Source organism: Phyllostomus hastatus, unplaced genomic scaffold, assembly GCF_019186645.2.
Source record: "Phyllostomus hastatus isolate PE091 unplaced genomic scaffold, TTU_PhHast_1.1 phas_contig_16, whole genome shotgun sequence".
Taxonomy (NCBI): Eukaryota; Metazoa; Chordata; class Mammalia; order Chiroptera; family Phyllostomidae; genus Phyllostomus; species Phyllostomus hastatus.
In genome coordinates this window covers 897,889-920,690 of record NW_025333643.1, presented here as the reverse complement: position 1 = coordinate 920,690, position 22,802 = coordinate 897,889, and the positions used below count along the sequence as shown (strand labels likewise).

The 22,802-nt window shown below is 39.6% G+C and overlaps 1 protein-coding gene across 1 annotated transcript in view; it reads right to left on the bottom strand.

The window, feature by feature from the left end:
* Window positions 1–18,709, bottom strand: part of ATP1B3 (ATPase Na+/K+ transporting subunit beta 3) — a 44,213-nt gene extending 25,504 nt beyond the window's left edge. Inside the window, exon 1 of the mRNA XM_045832520.1 lies at window positions 18,317–18,709. Coding sequence (XP_045688476.1) covers window positions 18,317–18,425 — 109 coding nt within the window. The 5' untranslated portion in view covers window positions 18,426–18,709. The remainder of the gene's footprint in view (window positions 1–18,316) is intronic.
* Between the last annotated feature and the right edge of the window lie 4,093 nt (window positions 18,710–22,802).

The window sequence follows — 22,802 nt, the reverse complement described above, 5'->3', positions numbered from 1 at the left end:
CCTCAGACAACTTTTTCTGCTGACCGGAAAAAAGTTTTCTTTTTCTATGTCCCCTTGGTAAACAAGTTAGTGTTTTCCTCACAGTTTAAAAAAATTTAAAGTAGAGACAAATACAATTTTTAAAAAATCAATTATGGACTTCCAGACAAGATGGAGGCATGCTTCGCCTCCTCACACAACTATAGCAAAAATTATAACTAGGTCACAAAAACAAGTATCACCCAGATTAGTCAGAAAATCAAGCTGTATGGAAGTCTGACAACCAAGGATTTAACAGAAGTCACATTCATCCAGATGGGCAGGAGGGGTGGAGATATAGAGAGGCATGGAGACCGGAAGTGGTGTTAAGCGATGCAGAGAAATGGCAGAGTTGGCGGTTACACACTTGTGCGTGGCAGATAAAAGTTGGGAAGGACACCTTGGAAGCCAACAACCCCAGCCTGACACCAGACCGCCCAGACCAGGGGTCCAGAGCCAGGAAAATAAGTTCCCAGAATTTCTGGCTGTAAACCCATGGGGATTGGGGCAGCAGAAGAAACTGCAGGACTCTCAGAAGACTCCTCTTAAAGGGTCTGCAAAGGTCTCAGGACTTTACTCAGACCCACGTCCTCTGGGATTCAGCACCAGGTCAACAGCTGGAAGGGCACCAGTGGCACACAGGGAGAAAGTGAAGTGACTGGCCACAGGACAAGTGCTGGAAGGCAGCTTCCTCCTGGGCAAATCTCTTCAGAGGCAGGCAGTGGCCCTGTCTCCTCTCTAAGCCCTCCCCACACAGAGCCACAAAGAAGTAAAACAGGTTGCCCCACCCTGGCAATTACCTAAGGCTCTGCTCCACACAATTTATAAATGCCTTTTCTACAATAAGCCACACTACTAAGACAGGCAGTCAAAGCAGCTCTACCTAATATACCGACACAAGGACAGGGAGGCTGCCAAATTGAGGAGACAAAGAACTATGGCCCAAATGAAAGAACAGAACAAAACTCAGAAAAAGAACTAAACAAAATGGAAATAAGCAACTATAAGATGCAGAGTTAAAAACACTGGTTATCAGGATGCTCAAAGAACTCATTTGACCCAGGAAGAAATGAAGGTTGCATTAAGTGAAATAAAAATCTACAGGAAACAACAGAGGAGTGGGTGAAGCTGAGAATCATATCAAAGATTTAGAACATAAGGAAGAAAAAAGCATTAAATCAGAACAGCAAGAAGAAAAAAGAAGTCAAAAAATGAGGATAGAATAAGGAGCCTCTAGGAAATCTCCAAACGTACCAACATTTGAATCATAAGGGTGCCAGAAAGAGAAGAGGAGGAGCAAGAAACTGAAAATTTATTTGAAAAAATAATGAAAGAAAACATCCCTTATTTGGTGAAGGAAATAGGCCTGTAAGTCCAGGACTCGCAGAGAGTCCCAAACAAGTTGGACGTAAATAGGACCACACTAAAACACATCATAATTAAAATGCCAAAGGTTAAGTAAAGATAAATCGGGAACCTTAAAAGCTGCAAGAGAAAAACAGTTACCTACAAAGGAGTTTCCATATGACTGTCAGCTGACTTCTCAAAAGAAACCTTGTAAGCTAGAAGGAACTAGAAAAAGTATTTAAAGTGATGAAAAGCAAGGACCTACGACCTAGATTACTCTATCCAGCAAAGCTGTCATTTAGAGTTGTAAGGACAAATGAAATGTTTCCCAGACAAAGTAAAGTTAAAGGAGTTCATCATCACCAAGCTATTATTATAGGAAATGTTAAATACAAGAAAAAGAAGATCGAAATTATGAACATTAAAAAGCAACAAATTCACAAATATCAAAAACAATCTAAAAAACAAACTAAGCAAACAAGAAGAACAGGAACAGAATAATAGATATGGAGATCATTTGGAGGGTTATCAGCTGGGAGTTCGAAGGGAGAGAAGGGGATAAAAGATGCGGGGATTAAGAAGTACAAATCAGTAGGTACATATAGACAGGGAGATATTAAGCACAGTATAGGAAATGGAGTAGCCAAAGAACTTACATGCATGACCCTGGACATGAACTAAAGGGGGGTGATTGCTGGAGGGAATGAGGGTACTGAGAGGAGGGGAGCAAGAGGGAACAAGTGGGGCAACTGCAATAGCTTAATCAATAAACCATATTTTTTAGACGTCAATTATATGGATAAGTTTAAAATCTAGCATATTTCAATTTTTAAAAATAACTTTTTATTGAGGTATAATTCACATTTTATTGACCTATGAGTGGAATTGCTAGGTCATATGATAACTCTACATTTAGCCTTTTTGAGTGCATGCCAGACTGTTTTCCAAAGCAGTTGTACCATCTACACTCCCACCAGCAGTGCTCCAACTTCTCCACAGCCTCGTCAACATTTCTTACTGCCTTTTTATACAGCTATCCTAGTGGGTGTCATCTGCATTTCCCTAATGGCAAATGAAACTGAGTATCTTTTCACAATCTTATTGGCTATTTGTATCTTCTTTGAATAATTATCTATTCAGATCTTTGGCCGATTTTTATTTTGGGTTGTTTTTTTAAACTTAACTGAGTTCTAAGAGTTCTTTCCATATTATAGATGCAAGCCTCGTATCAGCCATACAATGTACAATTATTTTCTCCCTTTCTGTGGGTTGTCTTTTCACTTTCATCATAGTGTCCTTTAAAGCAGAAAAGTTCTTAATCTCACCCTGGCTGGTGTGGCTCAGTGGACTGAGTGCCCGCCTGCGAACCAAAGGGTTGCTGGTCCGATTCCTAGTCAGGGCACATACCTGGGTTGGAGGCCAGGGTCCCACTTGGGGACATGTGAGAGGCAACAATGCATGGATGTTTCTCTCCTCCTCTTTCTCCCTCTCTAAAAATAAATGAAATCTTTAAAAAAAAAGTATGTAATCTCGATTAAGTCCAATTTATCTATTCATTCTTTGGTTGCTTGTGCTTTTGGTTGCTTGGTGTCATAGCAAAAACACCACTGCCCAGCCCTGTCCTGTGTGGCTCAGTTAGCTGGGCATCACCCCACAAAGCTAAAGGTCATGGTTTGATTCCTAGTCAGGCTGCCTAGGTCGCATGTTCAGTCCCAGTCAAGGCATATACAAGAGGCAACTGATTGCAATTTCTCTCTCACATTGATGTTTCTCTCCCTCTCTCTAAAAACAAATAAAATCTTAAAAAATAAAAACAAAAGAACACCACTGCCTAATCCAGTCATGAAAACCTGTATCTGTTTTTTTAAAAGAATTTTATAGTTCTAGCTCTTAATTTTCTTAAACTAATGAGTATGTACTATTTTTACAATAAAGATATATGTATCTATACATGCAATCAAATTTCATATACTTATTAAAATTATGGTGTTATAAAAAGGTTAAACAAGATTAAATAACCTGCCTAGGATTAACCTGCCAGTAAGAGATACACCCAGGCCAGTGCCTCTCCATGTGGTACCTTACTTGGCCTGCTCTGCCCCGAAGCCTCAAGTTGTTACCTTATGTAATCAAAACTCTCATTCTCTGAAAAATATTTCAACCATTCTGAGTTACTCAAGGTGACAGAAATTTACATAGAATAAAATTATCGTAAGTGGCAGACACATAAACCAGGAACTACAGATATTAAGTGTTAGGGGGAAAATCACAGGAAGAATGAACTGTCTCTAGCAGGGAAAGGAAGGAAGGGATTTCATCGGACAAGACTGCCCAGAAACAAGTGAGTTGGCTCACCAAAGATGGAGAACAGGAGCTGTACACCAAACACAAAATACTATCAAATGTAAACTGTAATTTAAAATTTTTAAATAAAAGAAATTTTAAAAGATAAAAGGAAAGCAATTATATAAGTATGATTTTTTGAAAAATTAATAACTGAGACACCAACATGATGACACTATAGTGGAAGAGAACAGGAGGAAGCTCTGGATCAAAAACCACATGACCAGATGATTCTGCAGCAGGAGCAGCCAGGTGAGTAAACTGTGCTCCTGCCCCCCAAACATGCACGCCCCCTGGTGCCAAGAAACTAGGAAGAGCAGCAGCAGCATCTACTATGCAGTGGAAACTGGGAGCATGAGGCTTGGGCTGAAAAAGTGGCCAGTGTCATACATGGGCTGGTAAAAAACCTAAAGGAGTAGAGTCTCCACACCTAGACCAGCTCTCGGCTACTACATGTGCTACCTCCACCCCCAAGGTTGTGACAAAGAAGTCTAAACACAAAGGGGAGGGGCACAGATCCAATAATCACAAAATATTTGAGAAAAGACTAATCCAAAGTTATAAACTTTACAAAGTCACACCTTAACAAAATGGGTTATAATACAGCAAATGCAGCAAGGGAGAGAGAGAAGTGTAATTAAAATTATAATTATAGGAGAGTAAAAGGTGAAAAATGATTTTTTAAAGAAATCAGTCTTCATATTTTGATTATTAAAATAAAAAAAATAGTAGATAAGCTGAATTAGAGGTAAGTCAAATTTTAAAAATCCAGATACTTAAGGAAATAGAAAGGCAAACCCAAGACTGGGAGAAAATTTTGCAAAACATGTAACCAACAAAAAACTTACAAGCGTCTAGAATATATGAACAACTCTTAAAGCAACACACTTTTTTAATGGGCAAAAAGTTTGAACGCAAACTTCACTCGTATGTAAAGGTGGGAAAACAAGCTCACGAAAAGGTGCTCAATATCATTAATCATCAAGGAAGGGCAAATGAAAACCGTGAGCCACCATGACACACCAGCATGCTAGAAATGTCAGACTGTCAACACCAAGCGATGGCCCAGGAGTGGAGCAACTGAGACCCACACATTCCTGGTGGGAACACACCAAAACACAACACAACACCATTTTGTAAAACACTTTGACAACTTTTCAAAAAGTGAGCAACATGTACCTATGTTAGGGACCCAGCCAATACATTCCTAAATATTTGACCAAGAAAAATGAAAGCACATGTTCACAGAGGAAAAATATATGAATACTCACAGGTGATTTATCTGTAATCACTAAAAACTGCAAACAACCCAAATGCATACCAACACATGAATAAATTCTGCTATATCCATACATGAACTACTCAAAATAGTTATGTTGGATAAAATAAGTTAGTCCACTCTCCCCCAAGAGTACACACTACATGACTCCTTGTATTTAAAATTTGAGAAAGCACAAACCAAAGTGTCAAAAAGCAGATCTATTTTTGTCTGGGGACTGGGAAGACAGAAGGAGATGGATTACAAAGGGGCAAGAGGAAACCGATGAATATGCAGGCATTCTACAACACTGGGCAGAAAGACAGAGAGGGAGTGTGTCTGAGAATTGTAGAGATGTGGGGACAGAACCACAACACCAACAGATCTAATAGTTCCACCGGGAAAGGGGGAGGGGGGGATGCTCAAAGAAATATCAAATTCTGTATCTAGATCAGCACAGATTTAAAAACACTGAAAAACATCCTGTACCTAGACACAAACTAGAAATTTCACAACACGAAAAATTAAAGAGAAAATTTCATAAAGCTTCAAAAAGATAAAATAGGTCACCTAAGGCAGAGAAATATGATATAGCAGAATTCATTAGGCAAAAATAAAACAGTATATTCCAAACTGAGAAAAAATGATTATAAACTACAATATTAATCGACCAAGGCAAAAAAAAAGAAAAACAAAACAAAACAACAACAACAACACAAAACCCACTTCCAGACATACAAGGACTCAGAATTACCAACCTCAAATCCTACCCGGAAGAACTGGTCACGTAATACAAAAAAGAAACAATGGAAGAGCAATAGCAAAAAACTGCTAACAACCAAAGTGTCCTCAAACAAAGCCAGGAAGAAATAAAATAAAATACATAATGGAAACCTATAAGCAGTAGTTAAAAATGAATCAAACAGATCTCAAAAACTCTAAGCAGAAAACAGTAACCTCAAAATGATACATATCACTTGCTTAAATTTAAAACACTCCGAGTTACAGATTTGTATAAATGTATGGAGTGTTTTTAAATGGGTCAGAAATTACAAAACAAATTCACAAATAGTGAATACCTCTGAATAGAGAAGGAAGGAATTGGAATTTCTTTCCTTATCAGATCTGAGGAATGACTTTCATACAGTCACTTTCACTGGTTTCAACTGCACAATTCCAACCAGTGTGGACTGCTGTACGACCTGTGCCACCACCACCGCCCTACGGATACGGATACAGAACACTTCTGCTACCCCCGAAGACTCCTGTGCCCCTTTGCAACCCCTGCATCCTCCCACTTTCAGGAGTCAGCCAATGATCTCCTAAAAAGTTAAAATTTTAAATTGTTTAAATTGTAAAACAAACTAAAATCCTCAAATATTATAACAGGAATAATTTAGTAGTTGTTAAGTAATTTTAAAACTTCTCAAAGTGAGTTTAAAAAATCTACTAAATGCTATTTATAAAAGAAAACCTAAAATGAACACATGTAATGGTTGAAAATAAAGTAAGTCTCAAAAACAAATGTAGATGTGGTACTGTTTACTGTAAGCAAAGCAGAATTCAGGCCGAAAAGCATTATGGAAAACAGTGTGGAATTTCCGCAAAAAGTTAAGAATGGCACTGCCTCTGGATCCAGCAATCCCATTTCTGGGAATGTATCTGAAGAAACCTGAAACACTAATTTGAAAGAATACATACACCCCTATGTTCACTGCAGTATTATTTACAATAGCCAAAATCTGAAAACAGCCCTAGTGCCCATCAGTAGATGACTGGATAAAAAAGCTGTGGTACATTTATACACTGGAATACTATTCTGCCATTAAAAAGAAGAAAATCTTACCTTCTGCAACAGTGAAGTAAAATAAGCCAGTCAGAGAAAGACAAATACCATATGATCTCATTTATATGCAGAATCTAACAAAAATAAACTAAAGAAACAGAGGCATGGATACCTGGAACAGACTGACTGCTGTCAGAAGGCAGGGTGTTTCAGGGGCTGGATGAAAGATGATGAAGGGATTAAGCAATGTGTATGTGTGTGTGTGTGTGTGTGTGTGTAGATACACATACCATATACCTACAGATCTATAGGTAGATATAGATATCTATACAGATGTAGATATATATATATATATATATATCTCTCTCTCTCTCACAGACACAGACAATAGTGTGGTGATAACCAGAGGGAAAGGGGGTGAGGGGAGGTGGGACTGAGGGGAGGTGGGAGTGGGCAAAGGGGGGATAAATGGGGACAGAAAGAGACTTTGCTCTGGGTGATGGACACACCACAAAGTGTACAAGAGGATGTTTTGTTGAGTTGTATACTTGAAACCTGTATGGTTTTGTGAACCGTAGTCGTTCCAATAAATTCAATTAAAATGTAAATGAAAAGCAAGATATAGCATAATAGCCATAAACTTTCATGATGCTAAGTGGCTTAAAATACATAAAACAAAAGTAGAACTACAAATTCATCGCAACCATGAGTAGGAATTTTACCATATTTCTTACAGAAATCCACAGATCAAGTAAACAATGTCAACAGGACAGTATTTTTAAAACATAACCACCAGTGATCTAACATATGTAGAATGTTGCAGTCATGAGAAAATACACTCTTTATGAACTTGGAACAATGTTCCCAAACTGACCATGACTTAAATTAAGAAAAACAAAAAACTAAATACAAAAACAACAAACAAACCCCCCCCCAAGGCCACATTCTCTAAAGTCAAAGTAAACGTATTACAAATTAAAACAAAAATTTAGAAAAACAAACTTTTAAATAATCCTTGGACTAAAAATCTGAAATATTCAAAATTCAAAACAATAATGTAGTTTATGCAGAACACAATAATGCAGAACACAAAGGAAAATCCACAGCCTTACATGCATTCACCAAAAAGCAACTGAGATTAACATAAAAATCAGGTTTTTAATTCAAGAATAAAATAAATTCAAGAGAAGTGATTTAATATAAAAGCACAAATAGAAACAAATTGCAAAAACATCACTTAATTTGATCAATAAAGCCAGTTTTCAACTAATAAATTTGAAAATAGATGAAATAGGATTTCAATGAAAATAAACATTTTCAAATTAGAAGCTTTTACAAAAAAATAAACAGATGCCCTGGCTGGGTAGCTCAGGTGGTTGGAGCATCATCCCAATGTGCCAAGGTTGCAGGTTCCATCCCTGGTCAGGGCACACATAAGAGTCAACCAATGAATGCATCAATAGGTAGAACAACAAATCAATGTTTCTCTTTTTCTCCCTTCTCCCCCCCAAATCAATAAATAAAAAAGAAAAAGCAAATAAAAAACAAAAAATAAAGAGCTCTAATCTAAGAGATACCAACTAAATGGCTTAGTTGCCTCTCTCAATTTTCAAGGAATAGATTCTTTTTCCATACATAAACTATCTTTCTGTATGTTCCACAAGTTACCTAAATGGTATTTATGAAGCTAGCACTATCAAGATACCAAAAGTAGACAGCACACAAGTTTCTCACATTTATTTCAAGCACTTATATAGGGCTTACATACTAGTGTGATAGTGACATAGGACTGGAGATACAGGTGAACAAAACATAATATCCAGGAAGAAATCCATATAAAATGAGGTTTTACATGTAACAAAGTTGGCAATTCAAATCAGTGAGAAGTGATTATTCGGTATCTTTTGGGGGAAGTGATTAGGAACAGCTCATAAAAAAATTGTTATTTGTGGTAACATTAATTTAAAACAAGTACAATTTAAAAAATGAAAGAAGGGGCGAAAGAACAAAAAGATAAGTGAGAGGCTGAAAAGAAATGGAAACTGAGTAAGCAGAGAAATATGCTAAGTTGCAGTTTTTAGAGAAATTGCAAATTATACTCAGATACGAGCATCCCATCAAACTGGCAAAAATGTTTAAAGAGTGATAATGTCCAATGTGGCCAATGCTCAGAAAGTTGATGGGAAACAGGTTCTTTTAGCCACTGCTGGAGGGAGTAGAAATTGGTACAGTTTTTTTTAGAGGACAACCTATTAATAAAAATAAGCATATACTACAAACTGCTGATTCCATTCCTCAGTATTTACCTTAAATAAATGGTTTCACTGAAGCAGTTTTTAAGAAAATCTGGAAACAACCTAAATATTCATTATGAAAAAAAACCAAAACAAAACATGTATTTTGGATACATAGCTCTACACTATGGAACATTATGCAATGACTCAAAGGAATAAGATAAATCTATTTTTTACTGACATGGGAACATAGCCAAGGCATATTAAGTGGAAAAAACAAACCAAATTCTAGAATATACATTTTTCCTATTACTCATGTAAAAGTGGAAAAGAAAATTACTTATTCCTATATTCTATACATACATACACACATATACATATATAAATGCACTGAAAAAGGACTGGTAGGAAAACTGATAAATAATCATTATCTGCAGAAAAGACTCCATGATTAGTGGAAGGCAATCAAGAGAAACAAACGTATTTGTGTCTTCTTTTTTCTCTAAGATTCAGTTAGCAATATTAAGAAAATACACAGAAAAGTTGAGTGAAATTAAGTAATGTATGGGTGCATACACCCACCTAGATTCCCCAGGTAAAACTCTTATTGTATTTATCTCTTTGTTTGTGCACTTTAAGTTGCAGATGTCAGTAGATTTTGGCTCTAAACACTTCAGCATGCATATTAACTAAAATTGAGAGACAAAAATTATATTCAGTGAAAGACACAAATCTCCAGTGTACCAATAATTGGCTTCTGACAAATGATTCAAGCCCTATCAAGAGAAGTTCTCCCCCGCCGCCCTCCAGTCAATCCCCACGCCCAGCGTCCTGGAGGCAAACACCAATCTGGGCTTTTTTCCAGCATAGATTAAGTGTTGCTTGTTTTAGAATTTCATATAAATGAAATCATATACCATGTATTTGCCTTGGTAAAGCTCTTTCTACACTAAGCCTGAGATTCATCTAGGTTTTGTGTACCTGCAGTTAGTTCCTTTTTACTGTTGAGTAGTACCCATTGTGTGGACACACCAGTTTGCTGGTGGGCCCTTGGGCTGTTTCCAGTTTGCAGTTACTATGAATATTCTTGTATAAGTCTGTTTGTGGACACAGGTTTTCTTTTCTCTTTGGTAGACACCTAGGAGTAGAACTGCTGGGTCATGGGGTAGAGGTATACTCACTTTTGTATGAAACTGCCAGACGGTTATCCAAAGTGAATACAGCCAGTATTCAGTTAAAAAAGTATTGTAGTTAATTAACAGTAGTTACCAAGGGAAGAAGCTGAGGATGACAGCTGACTTACTTATTATTCATATCCGTATTTTAAAGATTCAAACAATGGTGTCATTTTTGTTATATGAAAAGAACCAAGCCATGAGTCCACATTCCATTTCAGACCAGTTCAGGTTTCTTAGGTCAGCCGAGACCACTAACTCTTAAGTTCTAAAGCATAGTTCAGCAAACCACAGCTGCTGCCTGTTTTTGTAAATAAAATATTGAGAAACAGCTAAGCCCATTAGTTTAGACATTGTCTGTGGCCACTTTCAAGCTACAAAAGAAGAGCAGAGTGGATGCCACAGACACCATATGGCTGGCAAAACCTAAAGTATTATCTGGTCCTTTAAAGAAAAGGTTTTCCACCTCTTGTTCTAAAAGCATTCATTTAGGCTTTGTTTTTCATATCAAAGTGATATTTGAAACTTTTCTTATGCAACTAAGACCAAGGGATTTTAAATGAGTTATCTAAGCTGAGATGGAGATGTGGAACTATAAATTAGGTCTGTATTTTGAGTTCTAGTTGGGTCATTTTCTTGGGATATCTGTGTACTTCTAAGACTCATCAAGTAAAAAGTACGTATTTATGCCAACAGGCTCGTGTTTACTATGATGCCCTAACTGAAAACTTTAAAATGAATTAGAAGTTTAGTGGGACAGAATCACGGTGAGCTAAGGGGAATTACGCCTTTCTGTACAAGTATCTATACAAAGATGACTTGTATGTGGAGCTATACCAACTGGCCCACAACACTCTCAACTTTAGTCCAAGCAATAGGCAAATCTCAAGCTGAAACTTATTAAATGACAATCTGTTCATCCATAAAAAAAAAAGTAAGCAAGCACTTACTATGTGCTAGTTGTTGTGGGGATATGAAATGCAGAAGTAAATCCTACCCTGAGCACATCTAGTTAGTTTTACACACACACACACACACACACACACACACACACACACACAAAACTTCAACCCAGGATGCAAAGTTTTATGTGCTACAGGAGGTAAATGTAGTATTATTTTCACTTGGGCATCATCAGCAAAGGCTTTGGGCAGCAGAGCTGGCACTCACACTAGCTTGGAGAATAGGGAAGATTCATGATACATAGAATGAAGGGCATTGGAGAGGGAATGCACATGGCATTCCAGACCCAGAGCCTCACAAACCCCCATAGAGCTTTGACATGTGATGTCTGGGAAGGTGGGAAATGACAGGTTATACGGTTGAAAATTGAGTTTTAAGCCAATAAGCTTGGAATGCCAAGCTGTCTGGAAGTTATTTCAACCTTCTGAAAGCAGCGGAAATCCCCAGTTTTGGGGTATAGGGAGTAGCATGATCAAAGCTGCAGCCTGAGAAATAATCTGACAGCACTGAGATTGCACAGGTTTAGGTCACAATGATTCTAACTGCTTCCTGGGATCTTTCTGGGGATGGACCAGGAGTTAAGGAATCAACAGCACTATTGAAAAAGCTGGAAAGCCAATGGTCTGTGTTTACTTGAAAAAGTTACAAGAGCTTTTTATCTGATGCTTTAAGATTTTTAATCAGAGAATTGATAAGAAAAGGCAGGACCAGATTTTGTTAAAGAAGGGACAGAGTTTGGTGGAGGTGTTAAGGGCTAAGACATTTCAAACAGGTAGCAAGCATTAGGAAGCTGGGAAAAATGAACATCCCAGGCTCCCTGAATGTGTGCTTTCACAAAATACTGGGGGGTGGGAGGGTGGAAAAGGAGGGTTTGAAGGATAAGCAGGTCAGATGCATGGACAGAGAACTGGCCTAATCTGTCCATGTTTCAAGCCCACATGATACAAAAGAATAGTGAGACTGTTTTCAAAAAATTACAAATATAGGAGCAACTCATAACTTTAGTGGAGGAAGAGGAAAGACTCCATACTAGGTGATATATAAGGTGCCGCAGTTACCTAAGCCTCACTCTCGCAGGTTAATGGGACAGGCATGAAGCAACTGGAATCTGAGAGAGATGTTCAATCAGAAAGTAAAATCTGTGAGTGATCTTTGCAGTTGTTTTATGAAACTGCAAGGGAAGATGATGAAGAAAAATCAAGGCCAAACACAGCACCTGGAAAATATACATTTGGTAAAGAGGAGAAGAGCAGACAGGAAGGAACCAGGAAGGGAATAGTTAGAGAAGTATGGAGTTGGGCTAGGGCCACCGTTTTTGTGCGTTACTAGCCAAAGAAAGGTACCTCATGCTTTGGATGAGGATCAGTTCCAAAGTTGTATCTTACCACAGCATCAGCAAAGTAAGAGTCAATCAACTCCACAACTAACTCAGTAACAAAGCTTCAACAGATATGTGGGATGCTAAGTTAGAGAATTCTTTTCAGAAATATTAGTAATAGCTGAGTCTGCCTTGTAAGGGAGTGGGTGACACTATCAAATTCAGCCCTCATTAAATTTGAGAGCAAGTAAACTTTAAAGAAAAAAAAAAAAAGCCTAAAAAGAGCAATAGGACAGGACCTGGGAGACCTGAATACCCCTGGTTCTGTTACCCTAGTCAGACACACGACCCAGGTCACAAACTCAGCTGAGTCTACAACAAGAAAGTTAAGTGGAAGCATCTTTAGAATACTGAACTTCTATGAAAACCTATCAGTGCTGCAGCAAAAAACAAACAAAACAAAAAACAAACACCACAAAAAACAACACACACACACAAAAAACAAACAAACAAAACCCAACCAACCAAAAAACAAACAGAGGGGGGAGTGCTCAAACCTTGGGGGAAACGTTATACTATGATACATCAATAGTATCAAAGACATTACAAATATGTTAAAAAGGACTAATTACATGGGAACCTTTCATGATAGTGTTCAACCATTCAATGGATTTCTACTGCATTCTTACTAAGTGCCAGGCAACAGGCTGGGTATTAGGGCAGGGGTGTCAAACTCATTTTCACCAGGGGCAACATCAGCCTCATGGTTGCCTTCAAAGAGCTAAATGTAATTTTAGGACTGTATAAATGTAACTACTCCTTAACAGTTAAGCGAGAGCCTGGCGCTGCCACCGGGTAAACAAGGTGCCTGGCCGGATAAAACAAGGTGGAGGGCTGGATTCAGCCCGTGGGCCTTGTGTTTGCCACCTGTGTATTAGGGAATCAAGATGAGTAAGACGTGAATAGCAAGCTTATAGTCTAGCAATGGGAAACAACAATACTGAATAAAGTCATATGTACTATAATAAAGCCCGGTATTATGGGATACATAGGAGCACTTGATCCAGTCTTAAAGCAAAAGAGAGGTTCAAAAATGTTTACCATAGATCAGGTTATTAAAGCTGACACCTGAGTTGCCATGTCAAGGTGAAGGAAAGAGGCTCAGAAGCTAGGAAACAGGCCCAGAGGGGTAGGAGAGAACTGCATGGAATGGCAGAGAGAGATGAAAGGAGAGCAATGAGCCAGAGAGATAATGGAGCCCCTGAGGACAATGGAGGTTTACATGAAGAGGTGCCTATGAAATATTCAACTTAAGGTTTCTAACAAGCAACTGGTTATAAAAATATAAAAAAGCCATATGGACTAGAGATGCAGATTTGGGAGCCCTAACACAGTGATAGTAACTAAAACCAAAAGAATAGGCACATGTCACGGTAATCACAGTGGTGTCTGGAGCACAACACTGGGAGAGAGCTACCCCTCTCCCCCACAGCCACTAAAGAAAGTGCCGTCTCCTGCTCGGTGATAGCTCAGTGTGCCTCTGCTGCTACCCCTGCCACATCCACCAATGACCTTCGCTCACAGTCTGCACACAGGCTAAGGCAAGTTCTATTACTTTCCCAATGGTGCATGGATTTGTTAAGTTTAATGTGTCACATTCCACGGGACAAAGAACACCACCTTACAAAACTATATGATACTGAGAAAAAACACACACTTGCCTTCTGGGGATCCCTACAGACAGACACCCAAGATGGGGTGGTGTCTGTATCCAAAGCAGAGCATTTGTATATAATTAAAGTCTTTATATATAGCTGTTTTAAATAAGGCAATGTGGTGTAACATGCAGTATTTTCACTGCGTCCCAAATGTAAATGAGGCATGACCCATAATGGGAGCAGGTAACAGAGAAAATGGCACTTCATGGACTTATAAATGAGAGAAGGCACATGAACAAAATAATAGGTATTAACAATTTTGGTCTAGAATCCTGACTCTGCCTGGACATCAGTAGCTCAAGTTTTTAGTCAATGAATTCCAAAGAAATCCACAAGCAGATGTCATTAGTTGAGGTCATGTATTGTCATAATTTTTTCTTTCTAAAATGAAACAAACAAACAAACAAACAAAAAACCTAACAACCTCTGGCCTCGGAGGGAGTCTGAAAGCCCAAGGATTCTGTCACTGAGTAAATTTTGATAAGTCAGATCTGTGGGTTCAATTTTCTCACAGGGCTAGGTTAGTGGTTTTCAAGCTTTTCTGACTCTGAGCCACAGTGAGAAATACATATTACACTGGTATATCTATATATAAAGAATACAGAAAAATTTCATGAAACAACATTTTCCTGAAGAATAAACTTTGATTTTTTACTATTTTATTATTAAAAAAATGTTAATTGCAACACATGGCCCACTACCTACAGTTTGAATACCACTGAATGATCTCTAGGCTACCTTTCACTACTTTCATTTTAATTGTATTTAATGCATTTAGGCTTAATATAGCAGCATTGGTCACAAAGTAGTAAATCTTCTTTGTCCTGTGTTCTCCACAAATGGCAACTATTTATTCCTGATACATCCTTGATTGTTGTGCTTAAGAAAGCAGTTCTAGGGTCCTGGCTGGTACCGCTCAGTGGACTGAGTACGGGCCTGAGAACGAGGGAGTCTTTGGTTTGATTCCCAGTCTGGGCACATGCTTGGGTAGCAGGCCAGATCCTCAGTGGGTGGGCGCACGAGAGGCAACCACACATTGATGTTTCTCTCCTTTCTCTCTCCATCCCCCTCTCTAAATTTAAATAAATAAAATCTTAAAAAAGAAAAGAAAAAGAAACCAGCTCTAGGTACACTTGGTCACCTACACAGTGTGCTTTAGAAGGTTGTGAAAATAAAATGAAATGATTATATGCATTTTAAACTGCTGTAACCAAGAGTAAGCTATTTCATATTCAAGTGGCTACTCAAAATCTTTATTATAGCTGTTTTTAAAAAGGCAACATGGTGTAACATGTGGTGCTTTCACTGTACCCCAAATGTAAATGGAGAAATTGTGTTTCAAATATTTGTACTTTTAACATATCTAATGAATCTGGAGAGGAATCTTAGACCAAAAGACAAATACAAAAATAAAATCAGGGACAACCTAGATGAATGCCTTATAAAATCCTTGGGGTATATAGAAAAGGCCTTTCTCTACACACCAGGAGACCCAGCAACTTTACCAAGATCAAAAAAGATGTAACCACCCCCATCACCACTTACATTAAATTCAAAAGCAACTAGAAAAAACCTTTTGCACAAATGAGGATTTTTTCTTAAGGTTAATATGTTTTCAAAATGTACAAGTTACATATATATTATACTTGACCTAGAAATTCTACCAGTAGAAAAATCTCAAGTAAATAAATTTTCAAAAATGAAAGGAACAGGAGGAGGAAGGACCAGTACATACAATAATGCACCGGTTAAAACAAAACAAAACAAAACAAAACAAAAGTCACTGATTTTTCCCTGGGTATGTCCTATGCATACGTGAAATATACATGTTAATAAACTTGTTTGTTAAAAAAAATCACAGTACATCTAACTATATAATGAAACACTAGTCAGGTATTAAAAATGGTAATAGAGACCCTTATTAACATGGAAAATGGCCACAATATACTGAAAAGATTATATAACACTGTATAACCTCTTTTTGCAGGAAAAAAAATGTTACAGGCATTTCTCAAGTCTGCTCAGATATATACCTAAATACTAATAAGGGGCATCTCTGGGATGATGAGATCAACTAGCTCATACAGCACCTCTCCGAGAATTAGAACAAGATACCCCTTTTCTCCATGAAGACCCCCATGGTCTAAGGTACACACAGCCTGGTGAGCTGAGTTCAGATTTCAGCCTCCACATTCCACTCCTCCACATGTCCTTGGAGGGATGCCCTTACACTGGGATAACTGGATAATATGGATAATTTTCACCTACTTATGCCATGCTGCACTATTATTACAATGAACAGAAATTTAATATTTGTTGTTAAGTGTAATACTTTATTTTCAATTTTGATAAAAGTCTTGCCTTAACCCTGCTAACAAACTAATCCCAGCTTTACTTGTACTACTACTGCTGCCCTTAGAGGATGCCCCATTCTGTGATGATTTGGGCACGTTATCAATTTAAATGCACACAGCAAATAAAACCTCTAGCCCAACCTCATATAATACAAAGGTTAGATATAGAGAGCATTATCTCCAGTAAGAAAGGTCATTTCCTTCTAACACTAAGTGAAGACACTAATCACTGGAAATGAAAATGCACTGAGGAAGGAAGTTAGCCTACAGAAATTAATCCCCCTAGAAGGCTCAAAAATTCCTTCAGCAAAAGTTAGTACACTCGAGAAACAATAATTGTTCACCACTCCCCCCCGCCCCCCCCCCGCATTTATCTCCAGACGCAAGATGTATTTCCTCATTACACTAGTGGGTTCCCAAAAGACAGCCATTTAAATAAAAATTGTGAGTGATTACCATGCAGTTAGGCAAGGCATCTGTAAAATAATACAACCGCTGGACCAGGATTAAAGGAGAACTGGGTTCTTTTCTTGGCTCTGTGGAATATGTAATTTTACACAAAGCAAAATCACAACTTCTCCACATACTTTTTTTCTTTTCTTTTCTAACTTGGGGTTTGGTCTAAAAAACCTCCAAGGCCCCTTTCAGCTTGTGATAGGACTAAAGCCACCTTTCCATCACTCTGGAGGAGCCGATTTCAGTCAGCAGCAAGTTTATTTTCTAAAGTATGCCTAATTTTCTATCTTTATGCTTCTCTTACAAATGCAACTAAATAATTCTCAACTCCAGAAATTTATTCTCAGAAGAAAGTTCTACCGAGACCGACTTACAAAATATTTTTCAAAAGGTCCACAAAGAATAAAATTAGTTTACTTAATATTTCCAAAAAGACAGTCACCCTAAAGCAGCACTACATCGGTGAATGGCTTAAATATTTTTTTTTTAAAACAAAGAACTCATACAGAGAAAAGCTGCTAACATATACAACACCATAACTGCTAACATAACCATCACACGTTTTGGAGGCACAGAAAAACATTGTGCCATTTAGATAGGATTTACTTTCCCCCAAAGAAGCAATTTTTCTAATAAAGAAAACCTCTATAATTAAAAAGGAATTAGGGAGGAACCAAGTTTTCAGGGTCTTTTCACTGCCCAAATTCAAGTGCATTTTCGTGGACGATGCACTTGGATTAACTCACCACGGCATTCATGCAACCCACACACTTAACACTCTCACTCTTCTAACCTGTTGGGGTGGCAGAATGGACGAGTCACAAGATAGCAGCGGGAGTGGAAATTTCCTCTCCCCGGGTGTGGGGCAGGGTCTGGCTTCCCCGAACCGCTCGGCGCCACCAGCGCCTCCGCCAGGGCCTCTCCCCGCCGGCACGCTCCGTACAAAGAGGCCCGGGAGCTCGGTCCCCGGCACATTCGGAGCTCAGCCCCGGGCGGAGGTCCCCGGCTTCCGGGGCCGCTTGGGGTGAGAGGCCCAGGCAGCACGTGCGCTCTGGGCTGGGAGGAAGAAACCGGCGCTACCAAGCGGGGGCTGTCCGCGGGCCCGCTGCCTCCGCTGCCAGCGACGGCCCTCCTGCCGCAAGAAAAATGAATGGGCCGCGCTCCCCCGCCGCTCGGATTAGAGTCTGGAGGCCGGGGTCGAAAACCGCTGCCGGCGGCAGAGGCGGATCCTGGCCCCCCCCCGCCCCGCGCCGGGAGACGCCTCCCGCTTTTTCTTTCCCCTCCAACCTTGCCGGGCGCCCCCTGGACCGCGGCCGGCCCCGCACGCCCCACAGCAGTCTGCTTACCCCAGCTCTTGGCGGTGCGTCCCAGGAACTCTCCTTTGGTCGGGTTGTAGATGAAGAGCTTCCACTCGGCCAGGCTCTGGTTGAAGGACTTCTTGTCTTTCTTCGTCATGGTGTGTGCGCCTACGGCGAGGGGAGCGGCGGCCGCGGGGGTGGAGGCGGCGAGGAGCGCGGAGGTGCGTCCCGGCTCAAGCGGCACAGCCCGGAGTCGGCGGCAGAAGGTGGAACTGCGCAGGACACCTCCTCGTTGCCCCGCTCACTCGAACCGACTGCTCCGTGAGGAGCAGGGCTACCGCTGAGGCCGCGGGAGCCTGACGTCTCCGCCCGCCGCAGCCAATCCCCGCGCCGCTGGACCCGCGCCGCCACAGCCACCACCACCGCCTCCCGCCTGCGGCCTGGCGCGGCCTTAGGCTGCGAGGACGCCCCGCCCACAACCCTGCCCGCCCCCTCCCCGCCCTGCTGTTCCCCTCCTTGCAGTTCCCTGCCCAGGTCGGTGATCGCTCGAGGTTTCTTTCGCCCTGGTCGAAGGAGGCAGAAACTTCACAGAGCAGCTTTAAAAATCCTGAAGGCTTAATAAGAAGCAAATTTATAATAACAAGCAAAAGGTGGCGTCTCCCCCCTGCAGGTTTCTCAGAAAGAGGAGTCTGGAGAGATGATGCGGGCAGCGGTCCTCTCCGTTCCTTGCCTGCGGCGGCGTCGGAGGAGCAAAACTCGGAAACGACTCCACTCTGCCTAAAATGTCCTCGCCCAAGAGGGGGCTTAAACTTCCTTTCTCGAGCTACCTCCAAAACCGTCGCCAAGAGATCTCCTTTGGGCTCTATGACGTGACTGAAAGATAGTCTGCTGTATAGGCCAGTGTATTATACATATAGTGCTGCTCAGAGAATGTCCGTTCTTGGCTCTTTTGACGGATTTAACCAGGAATCTGGGCTGAATGGGAATTTCATTCTAAATATGCCATTCTTAATTCAATGGAGGATAATATTTCCCCAGAATTGATCAAGGAAGTCAATATACAGTACATGCTTTCCTAAAGTTTCTCTCAACGAGAGGCCCTCTGCTTTTCCCCAGACACTGTGGATTCTTAATCCACAGGAAGTCAGTTCGTTTAGGGTTGATGCCTAAATAACTTCTCCGGCTTCTCATCTTTTCCAATGTAGTGAAAGCTCCCCTCGGTCCGAGCTGAGGCTGCAGTCTACCTTTCCTACACAAGATGGAGCCGAAGAGTACCGTGCTCTGAGACTGCTGGGACAGGATGAAAAGATTGCAGTAGGAGTTTGGGCAGAAGGTGCGGATTTGGGGAAAAAGAAATGGAGCAGTGCCTCTGTTTTATTACCAAGTAGAAAATTATGAATGAAGAAATATAGCACACATTTTCGTGTTTGAAATGATGCATTATAATCCATCTGGAAGTTTAAACAGCCTGCAAATGCAAAGAACTAAATGGATAATGAAATTCTGGCTCACTTTGCTTGTCAAAGCAAGAAATTAGGAATTAGGTCTCTCACAAGTGGAAAAGAGATGGGAGAATATAATACTGTAAGTGATTCCCCCCTGCATTTAGGAAAACTTAATTTATAATTACGACTCAGGGGATAATCAAAATCCAGTTACTTTTTTGAGCCAGTGGCATGAAAAGATTTATAGAAGCATTTTGTAAAAACTGGCATGAATTAGGATTAGAAATAGAAAATCACCATGCAAGTAGACTACAATGCTTTTCTTTAGTTTACATGCAAGATTGAAACACTTTAGGGATGGAAGTAGTTAACTATTTTTATCTCATTAAAAATCCTATTTCAAATTATAAGAAAGCTGAAGTACTGGTACAGTTGATAATGGGTTTGATAATGGGCTTTTTAGTTTTGGTAAGAGGGAAGAAGTTCTGCTTGGAATAAAATATAAAATCTATCTGCTTTATTTATTTTGGGTGTGTGTGTGTGCCTGTGCTAATAACAAGCACACTGAGAAATAAATTACTTGGCACACACAAAGAAAATATGGTAAGCAAGAACATTATGAAATAGTGTTTCAGAGACATTGAATGCTGTCAGAGATTTGTAGTTCGTATATTTTTAGTGGTGATTAATATGATTTTCATATTTAGTGCTTTGTGGTTTTCTAAATAAGAATTTAAATACAAATATAATACAGTAGTTTTAAGACCCAAGCCTAAATTTAATATGGTAACTGGATACAACAGGTTTCAGTTTGGAGAAAATTTTATATTCTACTCCAAAATGCAAGAACTATTTGTTTCTGGTATATCATATTGGAAACTTTCCTGGAAGAGAAAATACTGAGTGTATTAGGAGATAGTGGACTACCAAGTCTGAGCAGATTTAATATGAAATTTAATCATAGCTTTATTCTCTGCAAGTAAGTTTATTTGACTGTACCTAAGGCTCCCTTTAGAGAAATTATTTTTTATTTTTATTCTAGAGAGAGGGGAAGGGAGGGAGAAGAGGGAGAGACAGCAATGTGAGAAAGAAACATTAACTGGCTGCTTTCTGCACACGCCCCGACCAGGGACTGAATTGGCAGCCTAGGCATGTGACCTGATTGCGAATTGAACCAGTGGCCTTTTGATTTGGTTTGGTTTGCAGAGTGATGTCCAACCAACTGAGCCACACTGGCTGGTATCCTAAGGTTCCCTTAAAAAAAATTATTGTGGTCTCTGTGGCACGATTGGTCATCTTGTTAGGTTGTTAACAGGTTGGTGATTGGAGCCCCCAGGGATACACCTCGCATTGTTAAGGAAGCAAAATCCTTTGTTGCTCTCTGTCCTCTGCATGTTCTCTTTCAGCCGTTACCTGTGAGAGGCCTCCTCCAATAAGAGAAATTATTTTGCCAGATAGATGTGGAAATTTAATATGATTTTTTAGTAAAAGTATATTCCATGAAATATTTGGGACATACTTAGACTAAAAAAAATTATTCTTGCCCATCTGAAATTCAGATTTAACTGGATGTCCTGTATGCTTACTTGCTAAGTCCAGCCACACTGCCTGTAGAGGACATCTATGAATCCACCCTAATGATAACAACAACCATTCATACATACTGCAGTCCCAGGCCTGTACTGCTTGCTTACTATCATTTCTTTCTTAGTCTCCCAAATACCCTAAGGAAGGAGGTGTTGTTACCCTACTTTTGTAAATGAGGGAACTAAGGTTTAACGAAATTAAGTAATTGGCCCATGTTCAAAAACTATCAGACAGCACATGGATTCAAATGCCTATCTCCTTCACTACCTCTGCAGTGAATGATGGCAGAGCTCGGGAAATTTCACAAAGCTGAACAAGGCCGAATGAGAGAAACAGTTGTTGGCTGTTGATTGAGTATACTCTCCAGTCAACAGAATGCATTTTCTATTTTCTATAGACATAAACAAGATATTTTTGACTCTTAATTTGCTAAAACTCTTAGTTTGTTTCTGAAGTTTAGAATCATGTATACAGAAAAAATATATTTCAGTACTTCATAGCAGCATCTTTGTAACTTGCTATTGTAACTGATGTCTTATAACTATGGTACTGAGTCATTGAAAGTCTATTATTTGTCCCTCAGAGAATAGATTTAAGATGTCCTTAGAAATAGTCCTTTCCCACATGAGCAGCTGTAATTGTGTTGGCATTTTATTGCATCTGAGAAACACAGTTGTGAATACATACTCTTCTCCACAAAAAATGTACTTTTCCACATATTGATTTAAAAACTGTTTTTATTTACTAATCCTTTAACAAACAGCATCTCTATATTCCTTGCAGATTAAAGGGCATTATTGATCATCTTAAGTAAAATGAACCGGTGTTTTGAAAAACATGAGCACAGTATCTGGCAGAGGAAAGGGCTCTGTAAATGGTAGAGGTTTTGTTGTTATAACTTTTTTTTAGATTTTATTTATTTGTTTATTTTTGGAGAAGGGAAGGGAGGGAGGAAGAGGAAAGAGACATCAAGGTGTGGTTCTCTCACTTACCCCATACTGGGGACCTGGCCTGCAACCCAGGCGTGTGCCCTGACTGAGAATGGAACCAGCGACGCTTTAGTTCCCAGGTCGGCACTCAGTCCACTGAGTCACACCAGCCAGGGCCATTTTGTATTTTTTGACTCTCTTAAAACTATGTATGTGTTGTACTACTTTGGTAGTTTAAAATGGTTGGGGAAAAAATTTTAGTACCATATTTTTAGGACTATAAGATGCACGGGATCATAAGATGCACCTAGATTTTAGAGGAGGAAAATAGGAAAAAAGTTTGAAGCAAAAAATGTGGTAAAATATTTAATAACCTTTGACCCCGCTCCACGCGCCCCCCCACAGTGAGCTAGGTGAGCTACATTTGGACTATAAGACACACCCCCAGCCCCCCAAATTTGGGGGGGAGCATCTTATAGTCCAAAAAGTACAGTATATAACTAGCTCCTTCTATCATAAACTCTGACACCCACAAACCCTAACTGCAGACTTCTTTTTTCCCTTTTTAAAGGA